We start from the raw sequence: 20,734 nt of genomic DNA on the forward strand, positions 1-20,734 counted from the left end.
TTGCTTGAAATAAAATAAAAGCTTTCTTGTGGGTCCTCCTAGGAGCTAATTATCAAATCAAGGAAAGAGGGAGAGGCCTTAAGATCTGAAATAGGAGGCCATTGTTACCATCATACAAAGAACTGAACAGATATGGAAAGGCCATAGATCTTGTTTCCTCTTAGGCACCACTGAATAGATGTTGAGATTGCTGAGGTATGCAGTCACTGGTTCTAAAAATACTCACCAACATAGCATCTACTGCCAATTTAGGCAGACTATTGTGAAGGGTCCCTGAAAAGGGACAGAGTTGGAGAATTATACTGTGGCAACAAAGCAAATCAAATCCTAGAGCCCTTACCTGTAAAGTCCATACTAAAACGTTTGATGTTATTTGACATAAATGTAGTTTAGGATGCATGCCAGCCCCAAGATAGCAGAGCTCTTATCACGCGTCAGAAAATAAAATACAGGCCTTGTAATTCAGACCAGCAGAAGATGACACAGTTTACCTGAAAGTGTTCATTAAGGGGTAGAGGTGGTGGAGAAACATTCATGGTAAGCAATTTGTTTCAACAAGGTGATTGAAGGGAAGCAAACTGGCTGTAGTTGAAGTCTGCCTTGTAGAGTAAATGCAATCCTTTCACTCTTATTCACAGTACCTGCAGTACTTTGCTGGTACTCCAAACAGAAGAGAGTTCTCAATAGGGCAGAATGAAAACCTACAGATGGACTACTGTTCAAATCCTTTTTCACCTTCACCCATACTATCCAGACAGAAAAGGGACCCTACTTGATCCAAGGGTGGGGTGAGGCTGTGGAAGAACAGCAAATACAAACCAAAGAGCAAGAATTAATAACAGAGGAATCTACAGTGAGCACACTGTCAGCCTATCCATCTGGAAAGCAGGGCTTTTAACATGCACTCAACTAAGTTATGGAAACCACAATATATGCTGCATTCCTGTGGGAAAGGATGGTTTAATGAGACAGCCAACAAAAAAAGCCACAGCATTGCAGTTTTTCAAAAATAAGAGAAACTCAAACTACATTGAATACATGTTTAACAGTTACATTGCCACAGATGTTGGTGTTTTAGTTCAAAACATTACAAGAAGGCAACAATTCACTACACGTAAAAAAAAAAAAAAAAAAAAAAAGAGCTTCTTCACCATGTTGCCTGCTTTGAAAGACAGATTACAAGAGATTACTGTAAAACAATAAAGACTAGGTATATAGTCTTTTTTTTAAATTCACAATTACTAACTTGTTTTACTCATCATCACAGAACAAAGTCTTCTTTTTGAAAGCAAAAATACATTACTGGAATTATAGACCAGGAGTCAGCAAACTGGAGTTTACTGGAATTCTTATCTAATTCTTATCTAATTACTAAATTACATGTACCCTCCAGTCACAAGTTTAATCCAAAAGGGCAGCTTTTCAAATTATCTTTTGTCTGCTACATTTGGATACTTTTTTTTTTTTTTTTTTTATTTGAGGACAGAGTACAGTGCTATACAAACGCCAAACTTTATTCCTAAGAGGAACCAAACTGGAAGTGAGCAAATTCAAACATCCAAAAACTTCACAATATAATTCACTCAAGATGAATGGTAGCTTCTATTATCATGCTACTTTTTTTCTACTTAAAAAAAACTAACATCTGTGTTAAATACTATTTCTATATCTAATACTATTTCAGCCTATAGACATGAAGTGTTTGCTATACAACCCATGGTGAGCATTAACATACTAACTCTATTCGGCAATTACAATAAGGAGATGGGAAATGAACAAGTATGACAGAAACATTTGATAGCAGAGTTCAAAGCCAGCGAAGATGTACTGCAGAAATTAAAATCTTCCTATATACAGTTCTCACAGTACTGAAAGCTGCACTTAATGTTGGAAAATAGCTTCAAGTGTTCAGTTTCCCACTTAAACCATGTAATTCTCTCTTGGGATGATGAAAACCCTCTGGTTTGCTTCAATCAGCACGATGAAATCTTTTTGAAAATGGACCAGATTAATTATTTTATAACTTACATATGACAAAAGTGTTTCTAAAAGACAATTACTAGCCTGGTTACTTATTCTAACAGTAATATCTTATGGCTTTACATGTGAAATGTATGAGCTCTCTGAAGTAATTAAGAAAACGATATATTAATAATGCCATGTAATTCACTTCTGTTTTGTACTGATAAATAGTATTTTAGGGAATCTTTATACATACATGTGTTAATACATGTATGGAGAAAATACTAAATATTCACAAACTTTACACATTTTTCACTTATTATAGAAACAGTATCACCTTTTATGTTCATATGTGAATTTGGTATTTCAGGTAGCTAATTCCAGTATTAGCAGAATAAAGCAATTAGCTTCTATGAAAAACAGTATGTTTATTCCTTTAATTAATACAAAACTTGTGATATTTTTCTCCTTAAAGCTGTATTACACAGTAAAGCCCATCTCACATCACACCAATTACATTAGTTTTCTTAACTACGCATATGCAGGCACTGAACTTTTTTTTCTAAGTACATCCACATTGTCTCAGTATTTCCATACCAATGTGTTTTTAACTTATTCAAGTCTTAGACTGACAACTTTGGCACTCCTCTGTAACACAAAACAGTTATTTTTAAAGTACATATATAAATGTATATGCATATAAAGATTCCCGAAACTATCAACTGGTAGACCAAAATGGCATTGGACTCCCTATAATACAAATTAAAATAAGAAAATATATTAATATATTTCATACCCTTACGTAAAACAAACCAACACTGGAAAAAATGCACTTAAATACTGAAATGAGGTTACTTCAGTTTTAGAAACAAACAAATATATTATTCAGACAGCTAATCAAATGTGACTTCTGATGTTACTTAAGGGGAGAAATAAAGATAGAAAATTAAGGTAATGTCTTAAATTTCACTAAATGTGCTTCATCTCTGCTAGGAAGAGTTAAAAGCTTCCTCCACCATAGACAGTCCCTGCTTCCCCTTTTTTTGTGGTTTTTTTCCTCCTTCCACATTTAGGCTTTCAATTCATTCATTCACATATCCTAACCTGAAAGTAGAGCTGCCTTGTCAAAAGAGGTTAAAGATGTTACTCTGTACACAGCAAAGTTGCTATCAGTATGAAGAGAGACAATAAAGGGATGAAAAACTCATTTTTGAGTGCTTTGCAAAAAGTGGTTAGAAATGGATTGCTAAGGGTATTTGTGATTGTACTTGTACAGGATAAAATCAGATGCTGTATATGGATTCTCTCTAATGTTCCCAGGGGTTCAACAGCTGTCACATGCATTAAGGTTCTCTGGATCAAAGAACAGCTAAAACCCAAACTGATTTCAACCAGGTTCCTGCTATTTATAAAGTTACCTGAAGTCTCCTGGAAACATACAGATTCTCTACACAAATTCAGTCTGTCATGTCACACTTTCATTAGGCAGTTGGGGAGTTTTGCAAAAAGGAGAGTTTGGCATAAAGTTTCAGAACAGGACTACAACAGTTACTATTTTAAAGAATATTTTTATTATTGAAACATATGTTGTCATGTTGGCAGTCTCATTTAGTGTTTCTAGTTCCTACATCTATCCCAGTAGGGTTTGGGAACATAGGAATAAAGCAGGCTGAACAGAGAATAAAAAAAATATCTCATCTTCCACTTCCCAAGGATACATGGTGCCCTGCTCAGAAAGAACATCTGGTCTTCAGAGGTTTGGGGGAAAAAAATGCAGAAAGACAGAAAATGGCCACAAAATAATTTCCTTGTTGTTTAGCCCAAGAACACTTCACTTTAAAATACCTTTAATACGCATTCAATAACTGTATTTAAAACTCTCGATTTCATAAGCTTTGTAATACATTTATGACTTCAGGACATTTTTCTTTTTCAGGAAGAAAAATTCTAAGGGGAAGAAAGAATCTGAGGAATCAGTCTGGAACATGTATTTATAACAGGCGAGCACAGATTAGCAGCCACTCATATAGATTCATTTTCTGAAACAGAAGAACAATGGGTATACCATCAGTTCATACGCTAATTCTGGAACTGCCATGTGGTCACATAGTGAATACTAGATTTCCAATAAAATAATATTCCCAATATCATTATCTAGAAACAATTTCTGCAGTTAGTAGACTGTAATTAGAAGACAGAATAAAATAAAAAGGAAGGTGGCTTGTAGAGCAAAGAATGGATGGCGTGAGCCTGGCACTATCACAGTTTATGATTTCTACCTATTACCCCATATAAGGAGACATGGAATATGGGGCGAAGTTGTTCATTCTACTTACCTATCATGTCTCTTCATTGTGATACTACAAGCATAAATTCCTTATTTTGGAAGACAGTGGGTTAGATTTCAGGACTCTTAAAAAAAATTCTGTGTGGAAATGACTCAAATTTCTCTTTTAAAATTCCATTTCTGGAATGATTCCATGAAGATAACCCCTGACTATGAATATACTATTTGCTGGCCTAAATTGATTTATTTACTGACCTGCCTTGGTTTAGAAACTTTGACAATCATGCATATATACTTACTGAATAAAGCATAGAAACTGAACTCAGCTTTTTTCCCCCTCCATGTGCTGAGGCTGCATCTTATGATGAACAGCATCTTTTACCTCTGCCTTATCTCCTTCATAAATACACAGTCATGCCAAAGCCCGATGTGAACACAAGCACACCATTGCATTTACATACTTTCTGGAAAGGAGTATTCTACTGCATGAAGCGAACATCCTTCTTTTCATTCTTCACTTGATGCCAGATTAACTATTAAGAAACCTAGTATTTTCTTCCTAATTGTTTGCATACTATTCAATGATTGGTAAACCAGAAGGAAATGAAAGCACACTAAATTTATCAAAGTTAAAGCTTTTGGGCTAAGACTTTAGAAGGTCTTTAAGGGAATAAAAGAGAAGTTTATGCCTCTCCCCTCCATCTACTCACAAATACTGAATGAACTACAAATTGGTTAGGGTGTAATAATACCTGCTCCACTATGAAGAGGTCTCAAATAAAAAGGGTAGTAGTATTATTTTGGGGAAATTTGAAAAATATCCAAATACATGCAGAAAGCTAATGTGTAAAATAATTTTGAGCACTAAAAAGCCAAGGTATAAACATGCAAATGAGAAAAGGGCTTTTGAAGTTTCTTTTGAACTTGGCCTGCTTTTCAGGCCAAGTTCTACTGTGAGCTAACCATTAACGCATACACAACTTGGAAGTCATCAGACACTGGAAGGATTCTAAGTTGTGCTGTATAATATTCAGTAGAAATGACCCAAAAGAAGGAAGGGGTCTGTAAATCAATTATGCAAAGATATAGATATAAACAACACCTAATTTCAGAACATTACCAGTATACTGGAATAGCTGCAAACATAGCATGTGCCAAATGCAGAATCAAGAAAGCAACTGGTAAATGTTGATCCATTAAGCAAGGCAGATATGCTTTGTGACCAGCAGAAAAAAACAACCAGTAATGCAACATACAAGAGCACATTACATTAAAAAAGGTGTGTTTAAAAAAACTTCAGGTCAGTACTCACTGGATGGCTGTATCCTATTGCATTGCTATCTGAGCTATAGCATAAACAATACTTCACTATTTAATATAGCTGAAAACAGAATAATTGTGGCAGAATTGAGTAGGACTTGTACCTGGAAAGGCCAGGGCACCTGACTAGCAGAAGCAGCAAATGATGGAGTAAAAAGCCATCAGCATTTAGTTTTTCACTTGATTTGGAATTAGGAATAACATTTTTTTATGCAACACATTTCTGTAAATATCAATGTGGTTGATATTTTAAAATTGCAATACTATTAAAAACTCTATCAATTTATTCATCATATTTAACAATGAGCCAGGATGCCTATTCCTCCAAATTTGAAAAACAGAATATCTACCCGTCATGTGATGACTCGGGCCCAATGTCTTCGCTATTGTATCAAATATAGCTGGAACCAACATTGGTTTCACACCTAAAAGGGATACAGAATGATACAATAATGTTCTTAGCCTTTGTTTCTATGCAGTATGTTGACTTTCAGCATTTACTTGATACAGTGACTTATAAAATTGCATTTAGCAATGTCTTTGATGCGCTTACTATTTGCAAGCCACTCTGCATATACTAAGAAAGAAAAAACTAAAACATGTTTCTTTAAAAATCAGCCTTTCATTTGATAGGCTAACATACATACAAACTAGATGTTGCTCATACCCTCCTTCCTGAAACAGGAGGCTAGAATTCCTTCTAGATGTAAGTACTCTTACAGGGTAGGACCCAATCCATTACCTTCCAGTCCCCAGTTTCAGTTTATATATGAAAGTCATTCATTCTAATACGAGGAAAAGGAAAAAATACTCCTCAGGACTGCTCTGCCTACAAATGGACAGTAAATGACCCACCATGCTGCTTTGTGCATTTTTCACAACAGGTGCTTTACATATTCACAATCTATTCCACTAAAAATATAGCTAACTAACTTTCAGAAACAATGTACCATTGAAGTTATAGTCAAAATATTGTTTCATGGAAATGACTGCACATTAGTCTCAAATATGTTCCCACAGCCTACTGCTAATCTTTAAAAATCAGACAAAAGTTTGTTTCTTAACCAACTGAAATGCAAACTCAGCAAATTGAAAGTAACAGTATACATTTTGAAAGTAACTAGCGAGTTAGAAAAGTGAATAAATATATGACTACTAGAATCACTTTTCTTCCTAATTGTATTTAAAAAAGACTTGAAATGATTAAGGAATACAATTTTTCTAAAAATGGTCAATGTGATCTTCATGGTCATTACTTAAGTGTATTTTCTTTGTAAGTTTTCCAATTCAGAAGTGCTCCTACAATATATTAAATTGAGAGCTTAGCAGTTCATGGGAAATTCCTTCATTTTTCATTTGTGGATCTACAAAAGGTTCTCTTCCTTGTGCTGGCTTGCTTTCCTTCCTTCTTTCATCCCTCCTTCCATCCTTCATTTCAAAGGGCATCTCATGCAACAAGTGGTAGTGTTTTATTTTCAATTTTTAGATCTAAATTTTTCTGGATCAAAAGTTCCTATTGGAACTGCTAGAACTACTCCCTACACCCCATTTTACAAGTTTTCATCTAGGCTTGGAAACTGGATGCAAGGAGTCAGTACAAAATCATTCTCTCATTTACCTCAGCACAAAACAGTATCAAAATGTGTAACATTCCACCAGAAAGAATTCAGTGACACAAAAATTGAAACAACTCAAACACACACATGAAAAGTTATATCATCTAAGCAGCTGTACTCTCAACTACTTCATATATAAAAACTGAACCTCCCCCTCTGAAAGAATACAGATGGACAAGAAGTCTTTTCCCAAAAGGAAGTAATTTGCTTATTTGCTTAGGGGCATATACAATTACATTTCATGGTCTATATCAGCCAACCATGAACAATGTCCTTAAATGATCATTCTGAAAGCTGTATATAATGGGATGAATGTAAAAAATTTTCTAAAACTTTAGAGAACATATAAATATGACTAAATGGCTGAAGTTAGTCAGAGAGTTGGGGTAAACACAGTGAATACAATTATTTTAGGATGGTAAATCCCAAATAATTGATTAGATTAACATTCAGAGTCTTATGTCTTTCAATTTAATGACCTCTACATTACAATTTCTATGTCTCAATTTTAAGAACAAGTAATGCAAAACCTCATGACTACGTTACCTCTTTGTGATCCGAACACTAAGTCCTCATAATTGCTACTCATTATTATGGGACGTACAGCTCTTCTGAGAAAAGCAATACAAGCATTACAGGACCTTAACCTAGATGTTCTCACTTCAGAGTTTTTGCCACAAATTGTCAAAATACCTACCACTGCCCAAAGATTCATTTCTCCAGTGTTCAAAAGACATCAACTTCTTTACCACCCAACCTCAGGAACTGGAAGACCACCAGAATGCTCTTTAACACTTTTCACATGCAATTCCCTCAACATGTATGGGTTTATTATTGTACTCCAGTCTTGATAAAAGTCAATCATGTGACCTTAGATCCTATGGTTATGACTTTCTCTTCCTAGCTCAACATTTTTAGTTACTGTACTAGGCTAAAAAAATAAAATCTGTATAGCTGGATCTCCACTTCAAGGCCTCTTTATAACTGTGTGGCAGGGACTCAGACCACACTCCATCCTTCTAATAATACCTGAAAGACCCCAAAATCCTGAGTAACTAGAGTCCTACCTGACTCTGGAAGATGGAGTGATGATCCTGTATCACCAACCCCAAAACCAGAAAATTCAAGTCAGGCCCACTAAAATCCTGAAAACTTTAGTACAGTCTCTTGACTCTCTTTGATTTAGCATGTAATAATGTATGTCGTAATTACAGCATTTCCAGTCCACCGCACTAGAATATGATTTGGCCTCTGCAACATCTATTACTGGATTTCTTATGGCACAATGATCTATGAGCCCTAACTGTCTAGCTCTGCAGATCAGCCCCACTTGCCAACGACAGACATGTATACCTCAATCTTCCCGCTCAATCTTTCTGTTATCCTCTGGATATCTCTGCTCTTCTTGGAAGTCCAGAGTTCTCCAAGACACTTTGCAGGCCTGAAAGGATGTTAGGGACATGGCAAAACCTGAATTAGTTCTTTAACTCTTGACCTGGAGGGGGTATACCTGGCTTCTTCACAACCTTTTCTTCCTTCCCAAACCTTGTGCTAGACATGAAAAAGACCATGTCCTGTCGAAACTTGGTATAGCCACTATGAGGCGCTTTGGTTTCTCCAGTATTTAAAAATTCTTTTAGTACAGTTGAAGTACAGACCATCAAAAACTAAGGAGACAGAGAGATCCAATTTTTCTTTGCAGCTATCACAGCTGACTGCTCATTCCAACAATGTGGGAAACAGGAAAATAAAAGGAGACAGAAATGTTTCTCCTGACCAAAGCCAAAAATCGTATGATGGCTGAAGTTTCTCATTAAAGCTACCTCCACTTAAAGCCAAAACTACATTTCTAATGAAAGAAAAAAAAAAAAAAAAAAAAAAGAGAAATAGAAATACAGACACTTCATAAATGACAGTACTCCAGGTTTGTTATCTTTAGAGAAAATAGAGCCACCATGACTTTGGGTAAATTGATGTCATGAACTTATTTCATTAAAAACAAATATGCCACCATACACTGATGTATCACATATAAAGTCTCTTACTACAATGAAAAGTTTAGACAAAATCTAGAAGCTACTTGGATAAATCGTGGTGTGAAAGTCACTTACATGAATGACAAAAGCACAGGTTTTCCCATAGAATGCCTCCCAAACAAACAATAAACAAAGAAACTGCCCAGAAGTGCCTGTTTATAGAGAGAAACACACATCTGTAGTAGGAACAAATTCATCTGGAAGTAAAATTGGAGCAGACCCACAAAGGGCAGAATAAGGTTTCATAGTTATGCTCTGTGATCTCGCAAAGCTAGAACAGGGTAGATACCTTACAGAAGAATTTTATTTTGAGGTGCCCCCTGCCAACTATGAGACCTCAAAGTTGGCTTTTCTGCTAGGAAACTTATTTGGACAAAGCAACCCTTATGAACTACTGCGTTACTCAGAACAATTTAAATTCATTTAGCAATAGCATTTACACTATGAAGCTTAAACCAACCAGTAGAGTAACTTCAATGCTCTTTGGGGGCCCACAGATCCCACAGGAAACACCCTGCTCTAACATTCATTTTAAAGGGGTCTCTTCCCTCAGAAAAGAGCTCTTAAATTAACACCTAATAGAAATACTTGAAGATTCACTGCTGATTTAGCCATGTCGGAGCTATTGTCAAGAACAGAGCAGCATTTGTCTCCCTGCTCTTAATCAGCACACAGAAAATTTAAACCCTACTTTAGCCGAGAAGTTATTTCTGCAGTTGCCTCACACATCTATATTCTTTCTATTAGATATCCAGACTGTCCCAACCAGAATGAATTCCACTTACTCACAGAAACTAAAGACTCTGAAACCACACACTCTGTAACCATTTCCTGAAGTGGAATTCCACAAAATCCAATTTTGATTTCTTCTCTGATGAAGAAAGACTTTTTCAAAATTTGATTACCTGCATTCACCAGTCATGGGAGCAAAAAACAGAAGGAAGGGTGTAGATATTTTTCACTACCTTCCCAAAGTAGAAAAGTTCCTAAGTTAAAGGATAAGTATAATTTATTTGGATATACATAGGTTACTTTTGCAGATACCAGAGTTGTTGACACATACTAGTAATGGTTGAATTTTTACACATGCACCTTATTTTCTTTCATGGCCATTGACATTCTCTGTTGGTGTTCTGAGATTAAATGCTGTACCCGGTAACACTCCCCCTTAGCCCAGTTCTGGTAAACACCACTGACCCAAATTCAGGATCTCCTATAGCAATGTCAGTGTTTGCTCAGGTGTCCCTCTGTTGAACTTTGTTGAAAAAGATTGTTTAGGAAGAGAAGTGAATGTTCTTTCTTCTGAGAGACAATACTATCAAGGATGCTGAAGAAAGGCCCTGAGAATATGTAGAACAGGTTACAGTGATCAAAGTTAGAAAAATAAATAAATGTCATCTGAAACCATAAGTACAGTCCCAACACAGCAGAACAAGCACACTTTCCTTGAAAAACAGTAATTTGTAACTTATTCAGATGTCTCAGTGAGGACTTTCCTCTGCTTATCTGATTCTTCAAGACTATGAATGCTACAATGCTGTAACTGAACATGGATAGTCGATTCTGTTGTGGCCTGTGTGCTCCAAGACAGGGGAACAGACCAAGGGAGTTTCTGAAAAACTTACACAGCTCCGAAGTCTCCCCATGGACAGTTTCAATCACCTGAAGTCACCAGACAGACACTCATTCCATGCTGTGTTTTCACCTTCAAAGAGTCTGAATTCAAAATTCCAGACCCTGTGAATTTGCATGTCAGCAGATTGTATTTAGAAAGCAGCTATTAATCTGCTGTTGTGCTTCCTATTGTTTGCACTGAAACATTTTCTTGTTATATTTCACGTAACATTTCAATCTGTTGGTATTCTTTTATACACTGTCTGACTGCACTTTGACATTCCTTAAAGTTCTGAATAGTCTCAGCTTGTCATAACTTCCCACATTATGAATATCATAAAAATAACAAAGAACTGACCATACAGCATTTGATCCAGAGCATCACAGCCTTATCCCTACAGTAAGTAATTCAGAGCTGCCCCTTCTCACTCTCTCTTTTCCCTACATTAAAAAAAAAAAACAAACCAAAACAAAACCAAAAACAAACCATAACTTTAAAGTTGATTTTTAGAGGACATTTACAATACTGTCTATTTGCCTTAGCACCATCTGACAGAGCATGCAGGGATACTTAGTGTGTCAGATGAAAGCCTCCTTGTTTGTTTTTGTTGGCCTGAGGCCATTTGGAAGTTTTCTTATTCACTGAAAGGAAGGGAGGGCAGGGAGAGGCAGAAATGATGGCTTCTTGGATTTAGTTGCCTGTGAAGAACCTACATACTCACTTTTCAGGGAAGATCTACCTTGTTGCAAATGCAGAGTCTATCACCACTACGAGTAATAGCCACCCTTACTTCTTCAGTAAATGTTAAATTTGGATTGCTGAGCATTAAGCAACTTTCTGGCCTTAAACACACACAGCTGTAATTGAAAGAAAAAAACACGCTGGTACTAATTATGGTTCCCTACTAACATTTGTCCCCCCTCCCAGCTATTCACAACAAGTTTTTTCAGCTCTATTATGATACATGTAAGTATCAGTTCTGAAGAACTAACTATTTAGGTAATACAGATGTTTGTATGTCCTTTCCAACTTCATTACATACTCATCTGCAGACCAAGCTGTACTATTTTTGCTCAATACAGTCTACCTTAGAAATTAAAATATGGAAGATGTCAGGTGAAGCTTCATTTCAGATGTTTCCAGATTCTATTTTCTTTCATCTAGAAAGAACACTTCCACTGAAGTGGATGATAGTGGATCAAAACATAGTGATGAGTATTCTCATGTTTCCATGTTTTGTATAGAAGACTATCCACTGCATTTCAACTTGTTGTGTCTGCATGGTTGCCTCTGAAACATCTAAATGTAAATAACTGTTAGGCTGGCGACAGGTGAGCTAAGTCCCAGGAAGAAAAAACTACTGATACTCTCTTCAATAAAATGTGCTTCCATCAAAACTGTTGGTTTAAGGAAGGAATTATTTCTTCAAGTTATTTCTTTCTACCTCCAATTCCTTGTAGTAAAATGAGATTGATAACGTTGCCATACATACCAAATGAGTTTTGACAATCAAGATGTGGAGATAAAGTCCATGCAGACAGAATAAAATTTCTATTATTTTAGTAATGGGGGAAACTGCTGATCCACTGGTAGACTTTTGATAAAACTAGGAATTGACTCAGCTGTCACTGTTTAAGGCTATTTCATGCAGCAGCAGTTACAAGAGAATTTAAGGCAAATTACATGCTTTAGTTAATTTTTTTTATTTTCACTTTAAGCTGTGAGCGTGATCTTCAGCCCAAAGATGCTGTGCTGCATTTTGCCCATTCATTAAAATCCACTGAAAATGTGGAAAGTTTTGGAATGGCAGCTATGGACAGATTTATTTATTTTAGAAAGTATGACTAAAAAACATTTCTCTGAAAGTCACAGCTACAGCAGAATGGTCCACATTTAGAGTAATGTAAATATATTCTGGCAGACAGCAATACGTGTCTATAGTATTTAATTCAAAATGTTCTGAGATAGAAAAGCAAGGTGGATGATCGTTCATTCCACAGTTAAGAGAACAATGTTTATAGCTGTACTCCACATCAAATGTAAAAATCTGAGTGAAACACCCAAGTACTAAAGAACAGCAGCCAACTTTCTTTGAGTAAGGTGGTATGCAGAATTTGAGTAAAACCTTTTACTTGTTGAACCTCCATGCTCAAGAAAAGTCCTCAAAATAGCAACGAAAATTCTGTCCCGTTCCCTAATTTCCCCGTGCTGCTTGTCCATAGTGAAAATAGCCTAGGAAGGCCGGCTTTTTCTACGTTTCTAGGCCCATTTACTCAGCTAATGACAAAAGTGACTACTACTCTGCTTAAAAATTGCCTAATGTTCTTCTATTTATACATAGGCATTTAGGCTCCTGTAAATCATATGCAGCTTGAAAGAATTAAAGCTGTATTTGGTTTTTTCAAACTTAATCTGCACTGCTTTTGGCTCTACAGTCCATTTTGCTCTTTCCATTCAGAAGATTTCTTTTTCATATAGTCAAACTCATTATCAAGCTAGAAGTTACATCCTCAGTATCAAGCACCATCTAGACAACTACACACACTACTTAAACAACTTGCTGACTAATCATTGGCAATGAATACAGGAACTTTCTTCCTGTAGTTTTTGGCATGTAGCTTCAATTGATAAAATAATGGATTGCTGCCATGATTCATATTTCCACTGTAGCTGACATCTCTGCTCCACCTGAAATGCTCAGCAACCTTTACTTTAGAAAGGGTGAGGTCAGACATTCAAATTCAAGGACTCTCAGAACTTTTATACACCTTCACCTCCTGCTTCTTTTCATCAAAAAAATTTCTAGGAAATTATTTGCCAAGCCCGTGTTGCTTCCTTCTCCTGCTTTTTAGTTCCTGAGGTATTAATCACAAGGTGAAGCTTTCCACAGCCTAAGCGGAGTTCAATGAAGAAAGAGGAACAAGGCTGTATTGGAGGCACCAGATGTTGATGCCCAGTTACTTTAAACCCAGCAAACAGCCCTCAACTTCCTAAAAGAAGAGCATTAGAAATGGATTTCTACCTGGAAATGGTCACTGTAGACAAAAAACATTAGAAGGTGTAATAACATTCTGAACAGCTACACTTGACTTGTATAATGGAGTGATTATGCCTATTTGCATCAGACTGCTCTCTATACGACAAAGTACCGACTTCGATGGTATAATTCAGAAAAATTGTGCATAAAATTTCAAAATTGAAATAAAAAAAATTTTACTAGGAAAGACTGGGGAGAGAGTAAGGCAGAAAACAAACATTCAAAGGAGGGTAACAATTTTTCTATTACCATGGAGTAGGGAAGAAAGAGCATTTATCAGGCACAGGGGATTCAGGGAAGTTCTACTATAGCATTTGCATCAGAATCTGCAAAAAAATATTCAATGCGCAACACAGACTAATTAATTTAAAGGATTTTTAAATTTAAGTTTAAAGATAAAAAAATACTGCTACACATAAACTTGCAATGTATTGTGGGGGTTGGTTCGTTTGTTTTTATAAGAAAAACCTTAGGTTTTGTGTCCTTTTTTTAAAGATTAGGCCATTTTCCTTAAGGATATTCAACAGCTCAAGAAATTATGGCTTTAACTTTGTCATATGTTCTAGTACTTATTTTCAAAATGTGTACCTAAAATATTCATTCATTTGCGAGATATTAAGTACAGGAAAGTTCATTCCTAATAAGTACTAATAAATGTACTAGTAAGTACTAAAAGTTTCAATAAATATTTTTAATCAGAAAGAAGTGTTCTACAGAAATAAAAAAAATAAGGAAAACAACTTACAATCTTCAACTAAAGAAACAGAAACTGTCTCCTCAGAAAACTTGGTCTAAGATTTTAAACTGAGAACTCCTCTCAAAAGCATTTTGTATGTTTCACAGATTACAGTACATATCTGGTAGAATAAATATAAGGAATTATAGTAACAGTCCTGATATCTATTTTTTATCTAGAACAACAAACTATGGTTACAGATTAAAAATTGTGAAAGTACTGTCAGGGAGCTAACAGGTACCTACACATAACTATTTCCTTTTTGTATCTCTCTTGCACTATAGAAATTTAAGACAGTACTTATGCCAATTATGGTATTCCAAAGCATACCCTCCCCCAGCCCAATAAATTAAGCTAGAACCAAAAGACTTGACTAAAATTTATAAGATATCATTAAACCATGTGAAAAACTCTGCCTTTGAGGGAAGGCTTAATTAAAAGGTTTGGTGACTACATTTTTACATTAAAGCCACATGAAACTCACATTGTAGCAAGATCTGAACTTTGAATTTATGTGGTGTTTATCTGCCTGAGGTTACCAAAAATTACATCTAACATACCTTGGCAAAAAAGACTGTGAGGTGTGTTTCACTGCCAAGTATCCAAATGGGAAATTTTGGAGATTTCAAATAGGAGCCAACCTAAAAAGGTATAACAAAATCAGAAACACAAAGCAAGCCCAGAAAACTCATCTAGTTGAATGATGAATTTAATGACAATTCAGTTAGTGGAGTCCCAACTGCTCTGAAAACTAATATAAAACGTTCAATAAAATGACAAAACCATGTAAAATACTTGGATTCTAATTTTGATCACTGATTCCTGTTTGACTTGGAAAACAACATAGCTTGTGATAATTAACTGACATAAGACATCAGTGAGATTGTAATATCAACAATATCCCTTACTTCAACCCAGGAGACATGCTGCAAACACTGCACATGAGTAAGTACTCCTATGCTTAACAATACTATAATCAAATGCTAAATGAGGTAGAAGTCCACTTGACTTATTAGCTGGTTTGGGATGAATCAGTTCAGAATTGGCATATATTTAATAAATGAAGGGACAGTTAGTTATAGTCAATACACCAATGTACTGCAAACTACATAATCCTTTTTAATCTTGAGCTACATTAAAGGAATTCAATAGATTGAAAAGAAAGCAAGGAACAACCAAAAAGCCTTTTGAAATTGAGTATTAATGCTGTTTCAAAAGCAGTATTTGTAAAGCACAAAATTTCTCAAATAAAAACTTTAAATCAAGAAATTCTGTGTCACAACACGAAGAAACAATATGGACTAGGTTGCATTTCAGTTATTTTCAGATGTTCACAGACAGTAACTTTTAGGTCTTCAATATATTATATTTAGAATACATTTACTTAGTAGTAGTTTTACCATTTTTACTTATGGCTATTTGTTTTAAATGGAAGACAGTGATAGCATAAAAAGAGAACAATAAAACTGCAAGCCACTTTGGGACTTCACAGTTTTATAACCATCTACATAACTTGCATTAAGCATTATTTTAGTAAAAACATAAGCTTCTAACTAGCTATATTAAACTGGTACAGTAAAGTTCTAACGTAAATAGCATCAAACAACATTTACTCAATAAGATGCATTTAACAATTTTATCATGTATCTGATTTAATATGGTATTATCCTCAGGTTTAATTTGAGCATACTTTGAAAGTTCTTTCATATCTCCGATTGTACACAGTGAAGCTTTCAGTAATACTGTCAAAGAAGCCCACAACACCTTAATGAAAGAAAAAATTTTAAATTATGTAGATGTGGTGGGTTGACCCTAGCTGGACACCAGGCGCTCACCAAAGCCCCTCTGTCACTGCCCCTCCTCAGCTGGACAGGGGAGGGAAGATGTAAGGAAAGGCTCGTGAGTCGAGATAAGGACAGGGAGAGATCACTCAACCAATTACTGTCACGGACAAAACAGACTGACTTGGGGAAATTAGTTTAGTTTATTACCAATCAAATCCGAGCAGGATCATGAGAAATAAAACCAAATCTTAAAACACCTTCCGCCCACCCCTCACTTCCTCCCAGGCTCAACTCCACTCCCGATTTTCTCTACGTCTTCCCCCGCCAGCGGTGCAGGGGGATGGGGAATGGGGGTTGCCATCAGTTCCTCCTTCCTCCTCAGGGGCAGGACTCCTCACACTCCTCCTGCTCCAGTGCGGGTCCCTTCCACAGGTGCAGTCCTTCAGGAACAGAGTGCTGCAGCGTGGGTCCCCTGCAGGGTCACAAGTCCTGCTCCAGCGTTAGCTCCTCTTTCCACGGGGCCACAGGTCCTGCCAGGAGCCTGCTCCAGCACGGGCTTCCCACAGGGTCACAGCCTCCTTCGGGCATCCACCTGCTCTGGCGTGGGGTCCACCACGGGCTGCAGGTGGCTATCTGCTCCACCGTGGACCTCCCTGGGCTGCAGGGGGACAGCCTGCCTCACCGTGGTCTTCCCCAAGGGCTGCAGGGGAATCTCTGCTCAAGCACCTGGAGCACCTCCTCCCCCTCCTTCACTGACCTTGGTGCCTGCAGGGTTGTTACTCTTACGTGTTCTCACTCCTCTCTAGTGGCTGCAGTTTCTATTGTGCAATTTTTTTCCCTTCTGAAATAGGTTATCCCAGAGGAGACACCACCACTGTTGCTGATGGGCTCGGCCTTGGCCAGTGGTGGGTCCGTCTTGGAGCCGGCTGGCATTGGCTGTGTCAGACACAGGGGAAGCTTCCAGCAGCTTCTCACAGAAGCCACTCCTGTAGCCCCCCCGCTACCAAAACCTTGCCATGCAAACCCAATACAGTAGAAAACAGCTTACCTTACAATATCTCAGAGACTCCATCAATGTCAAAAAGCCTACTGTTGCCTGTTTATGTATACCAAGAAGTTCTGTTCAAAACAAAACAGAAAATTTATTCAAGAAAAATCTGCGAAGCCTCTTTTAAGCCATTTTTTCTTACTTTCAAAATTGGTCAAGTAACAACAGTTGTAAAAGTCATGCAGTTTTAGCAACAATGGCAAATCATCAAGGTATAGTCAAAAAACAATAGCCAACCTTCTGCCTTTGAAATCTGTGGGTCACGTCCTCAGTCGGTGTACTTTAGCATACTACCCCTGAACTCAAGGTTTAATAATTTCCCTCTCTATAAAATAAGAAGAGCCAAAGGGATGGTTTAAAAGTTTGCTGTTCATAGCTTCTTTTCAAAAGTTGTTGGATTTAGTAGATGAAGCACTTGTAACTTACATCAAAAGTATTCTCAGAAAAATATAAGAAAAAACCAGCTATCTTGAAGGAGGGAAAAAAGTATATATGCATATATGTATTTTTCTTTCCTTCCTCCCTTTTTTCTTTTTTGCCCCCCCCCCCCCTTTTTTTTTTTCCCCAGAGTTGCCTGGCCATATTTCTCTTAATCATTTCACATTCTAAATAATAAAACATAATTTTGCCAATAATAGTTTTGTTACTAGGAAAGAAAGCATTCACTCAGTTTGATTTTCTGTACTGACTTCCACTTAATGTATCATACAGCTCTCAAACACACAGAGCTGTCAGGAATAACTGAAATATTTATGTACTACTGATTGGAAGAACACTTACAGAGCCTTATTTGAGGCTCTCTAATAAAGAATGAGAAAGTACTTCAAAATTCAAGCTTAGAAACTAGTTATAATCATAAGCATTTGAAGAAGCTCTGGGCTTACATATACATCTTCTCAACAGTGCAAGTACTGTCTACTTGGAAGAGCTCTGCTAGGTCCCCAAACATTGCCTAAACAAAAAGCAGCACATACCTGATCCTGCAAATATACATGGGAACATACACCATGATCAATTTAACAAGCCCTGTATTTCCTTTTTTCAGAGAACATTGACTTTTGTATTTGAAAGTTCCCTCTAAAACACTAAGTCTCAACTATATTTTTTAACATTGATCATTCATGTACAACAGCATAAAACTATAATGTCTTTATCCACGGGCTAAAGCTTCAGGACCATAGCAAGTGAAAGAAACTGTTCTAAATTTAAAAGATTTCCGGCTTCCAGAAATCAACTCTGCATTTCATTGTAACTCACGGCACTAGGCATGGTATGCCATGCTCCCTTCACCAACTTCCAAGTTTACCTCACTGAATTTTGCAACAGCACAGAACAGTTATTATAGTAATGGCTTAACTTTTTCCTCTAATGTTAAGCAAAAAAACCCCCAACTCCAAAAAACCAAACCCAAAAAACTTACAAACACTAGCTTGTTCACTACCTTTGTGGTCTGGAAGTACAACTCCTTCCTTAGAGTTGTCAGCTATACGTATTAAAAGGCTGTCTTTGCAGTGCAGTGTTCTTTGATCTGAAACTGTGCTTTCAAGGATTATCTTCAAACCTGCTTGGAATTAAAACATTTGGGGGTGCATAGATAATACTTTGCAGAACCCCATTATCTCAGTGACTTATAGCTGTGTTGCTATAAATTGCCATACGCTGAGACAATTCATCTTTTCTTTGAGCTGAGGGCAAGAGAGCTAGCCCAATTCAAAAAACTACTGAAGAATCCTTCAAACTAGGGAATGGCTATTGTTCAGAAATAGCACATTTATATGTGCAGTGAAAGGAAACAAATGGCAGAAGTAAGCAATAGTACATTAAAGAAATAATTTTAAACACATCACATGTATTTCTTAAAAATCATTAACAAAAATCAATGTAAAGTTCAGTCTGCTAAACAAAGGCTTCAGATTTAGAAGCTGATACTTGGAACAGAATAATAAAGTAACATATAAATAATACTTACTATTCAGAAAATTATTCAGGAAAAAAAAAATCAGATTATTAAGTATTTTATTCCCCTGACAGATAACTAGATGAGAACTCTAACTGATAACTAGAGAGAGCTGGGATCCTGGCTACGACAGTAGCCACAGAGTGTGAATATCCTGAATAGCTAGTAGTCAAGCTACACTGATTGTGTATCTGAAAGCTATTAGGTTAACTTTAGCTTGTAGTCACTGTCTACCCATGCCTCCTTCAGAATTAGTCAACAGAGAAGACAGACACAAAAGCAAAAATCACTCACAGATGACTTACAAGGAAACAAACGGACACTAGGTGCCCTAAATCAAAGTTAATCCCTGTGAATATCCTCACCCCACAGGAAGAAAAAAACACCCCTGGAAGAGATCTGATAACACCAAAGATCATCTAAGAAAATCAATATGTATGCCTCTGGTCTGAAAGTTAGTTTCTCCTTTTTTGAAAAGCACTTTTTCAAAGTATTCAAATTTCTAAAAAGGGAGAAAACTGGAGCCTTTAAAAAACAAATCAGGCCCAGACTTAAGGATGGTTTTTAAATGTAAGGACAGTTACCAACCGTATCAGAATACTGCCACCTAGTGACAACATGAAACACCACGAATTCTTGGCACTACTTGGAAAATGTAATTACAGCATTATTTGTATTCATACTAAATTACTACACTTCGCGTAAGAATGACAGTCTTTAAAAAAGGCAACAAAAAAAAAAATCTACCTCCCTGTATCTTCCTACTGTGGATTACTGTGGCAAGACAAGAGATTAGAATAAGAAAGGTTTAAAGGGGAATATGTACATAGTCAAAGAAGAGGGATCATTTCACTGGTATTTGTACCAGTGGTGGCCAAGAACAATTCCAGTTAATAACTCCTACCCTATCTGGAAAATATGCAATACTGTAAGAGTCAGAGCTCTGAGTATAATCTGTAAACTACCTGGTAATTCCTCAAGTTTGTAATTCAGTATGTTCTTTGTCACTGATAAAAATCACTGACAGTACCTTTAATAGGGTTTTAAAATAATTTTAAAGATTTACTTATTAATTAAAAATTGCTTATCTAAACAGTTGAACAAGACGTAAATGGCTTTACGTAACTTCTGAATAAAACCATAAGGCAAGTGCCATTTTGAAAATTCAATTTAGTAAATGTGTTTACTTATGATAACAGCATCACCTATCTAGCACTTTTCCTGCTCCTGCATTGTGGCTGAATCTTCTCACTGTTGCTTCATTGCTGCACCTGCAAATACGCCATGAGCCACATCCATCTATTGCTTTCTGCAGTTCCTTAGCACCACCTTTCCC

The 20,734-nt window shown here is 36.5% G+C and overlaps 1 protein-coding gene across 5 annotated transcripts in view; it reads right to left on the reverse strand.

The window, feature by feature from the left end:
- Positions 1–20,734, reverse strand: part of MINDY3 (MINDY lysine 48 deubiquitinase 3) — a 67,825-nt gene that overhangs the window by 25,117 nt on the left and 21,974 nt on the right. For 4 of the 5 annotated variants that reach the window (XM_030008298.2, XM_030008296.2, XM_041122140.1 and 1 more), the window contains 2 exons: positions 17,442–17,512; positions 15,170–15,250 (listed from right to left, as the gene is read on the reverse strand). In XM_030008298.2, the coding sequence (XP_029864158.1) occupies positions 15,170–15,250; positions 17,442–17,512 (152 nt within the window). The remainder of the gene's footprint in view (positions 1–15,169; positions 15,251–17,441; positions 17,513–20,734) is intronic. The other variant, XM_030008297.2, reaches the window with a different exon arrangement.

This window comes from Aquila chrysaetos, chromosome 3 (assembly GCF_900496995.4).
Source record: "Aquila chrysaetos chrysaetos chromosome 3, bAquChr1.4, whole genome shotgun sequence".
Lineage (NCBI taxonomy): Eukaryota > Metazoa > Chordata > Aves > Accipitriformes > Accipitridae > Aquila > Aquila chrysaetos.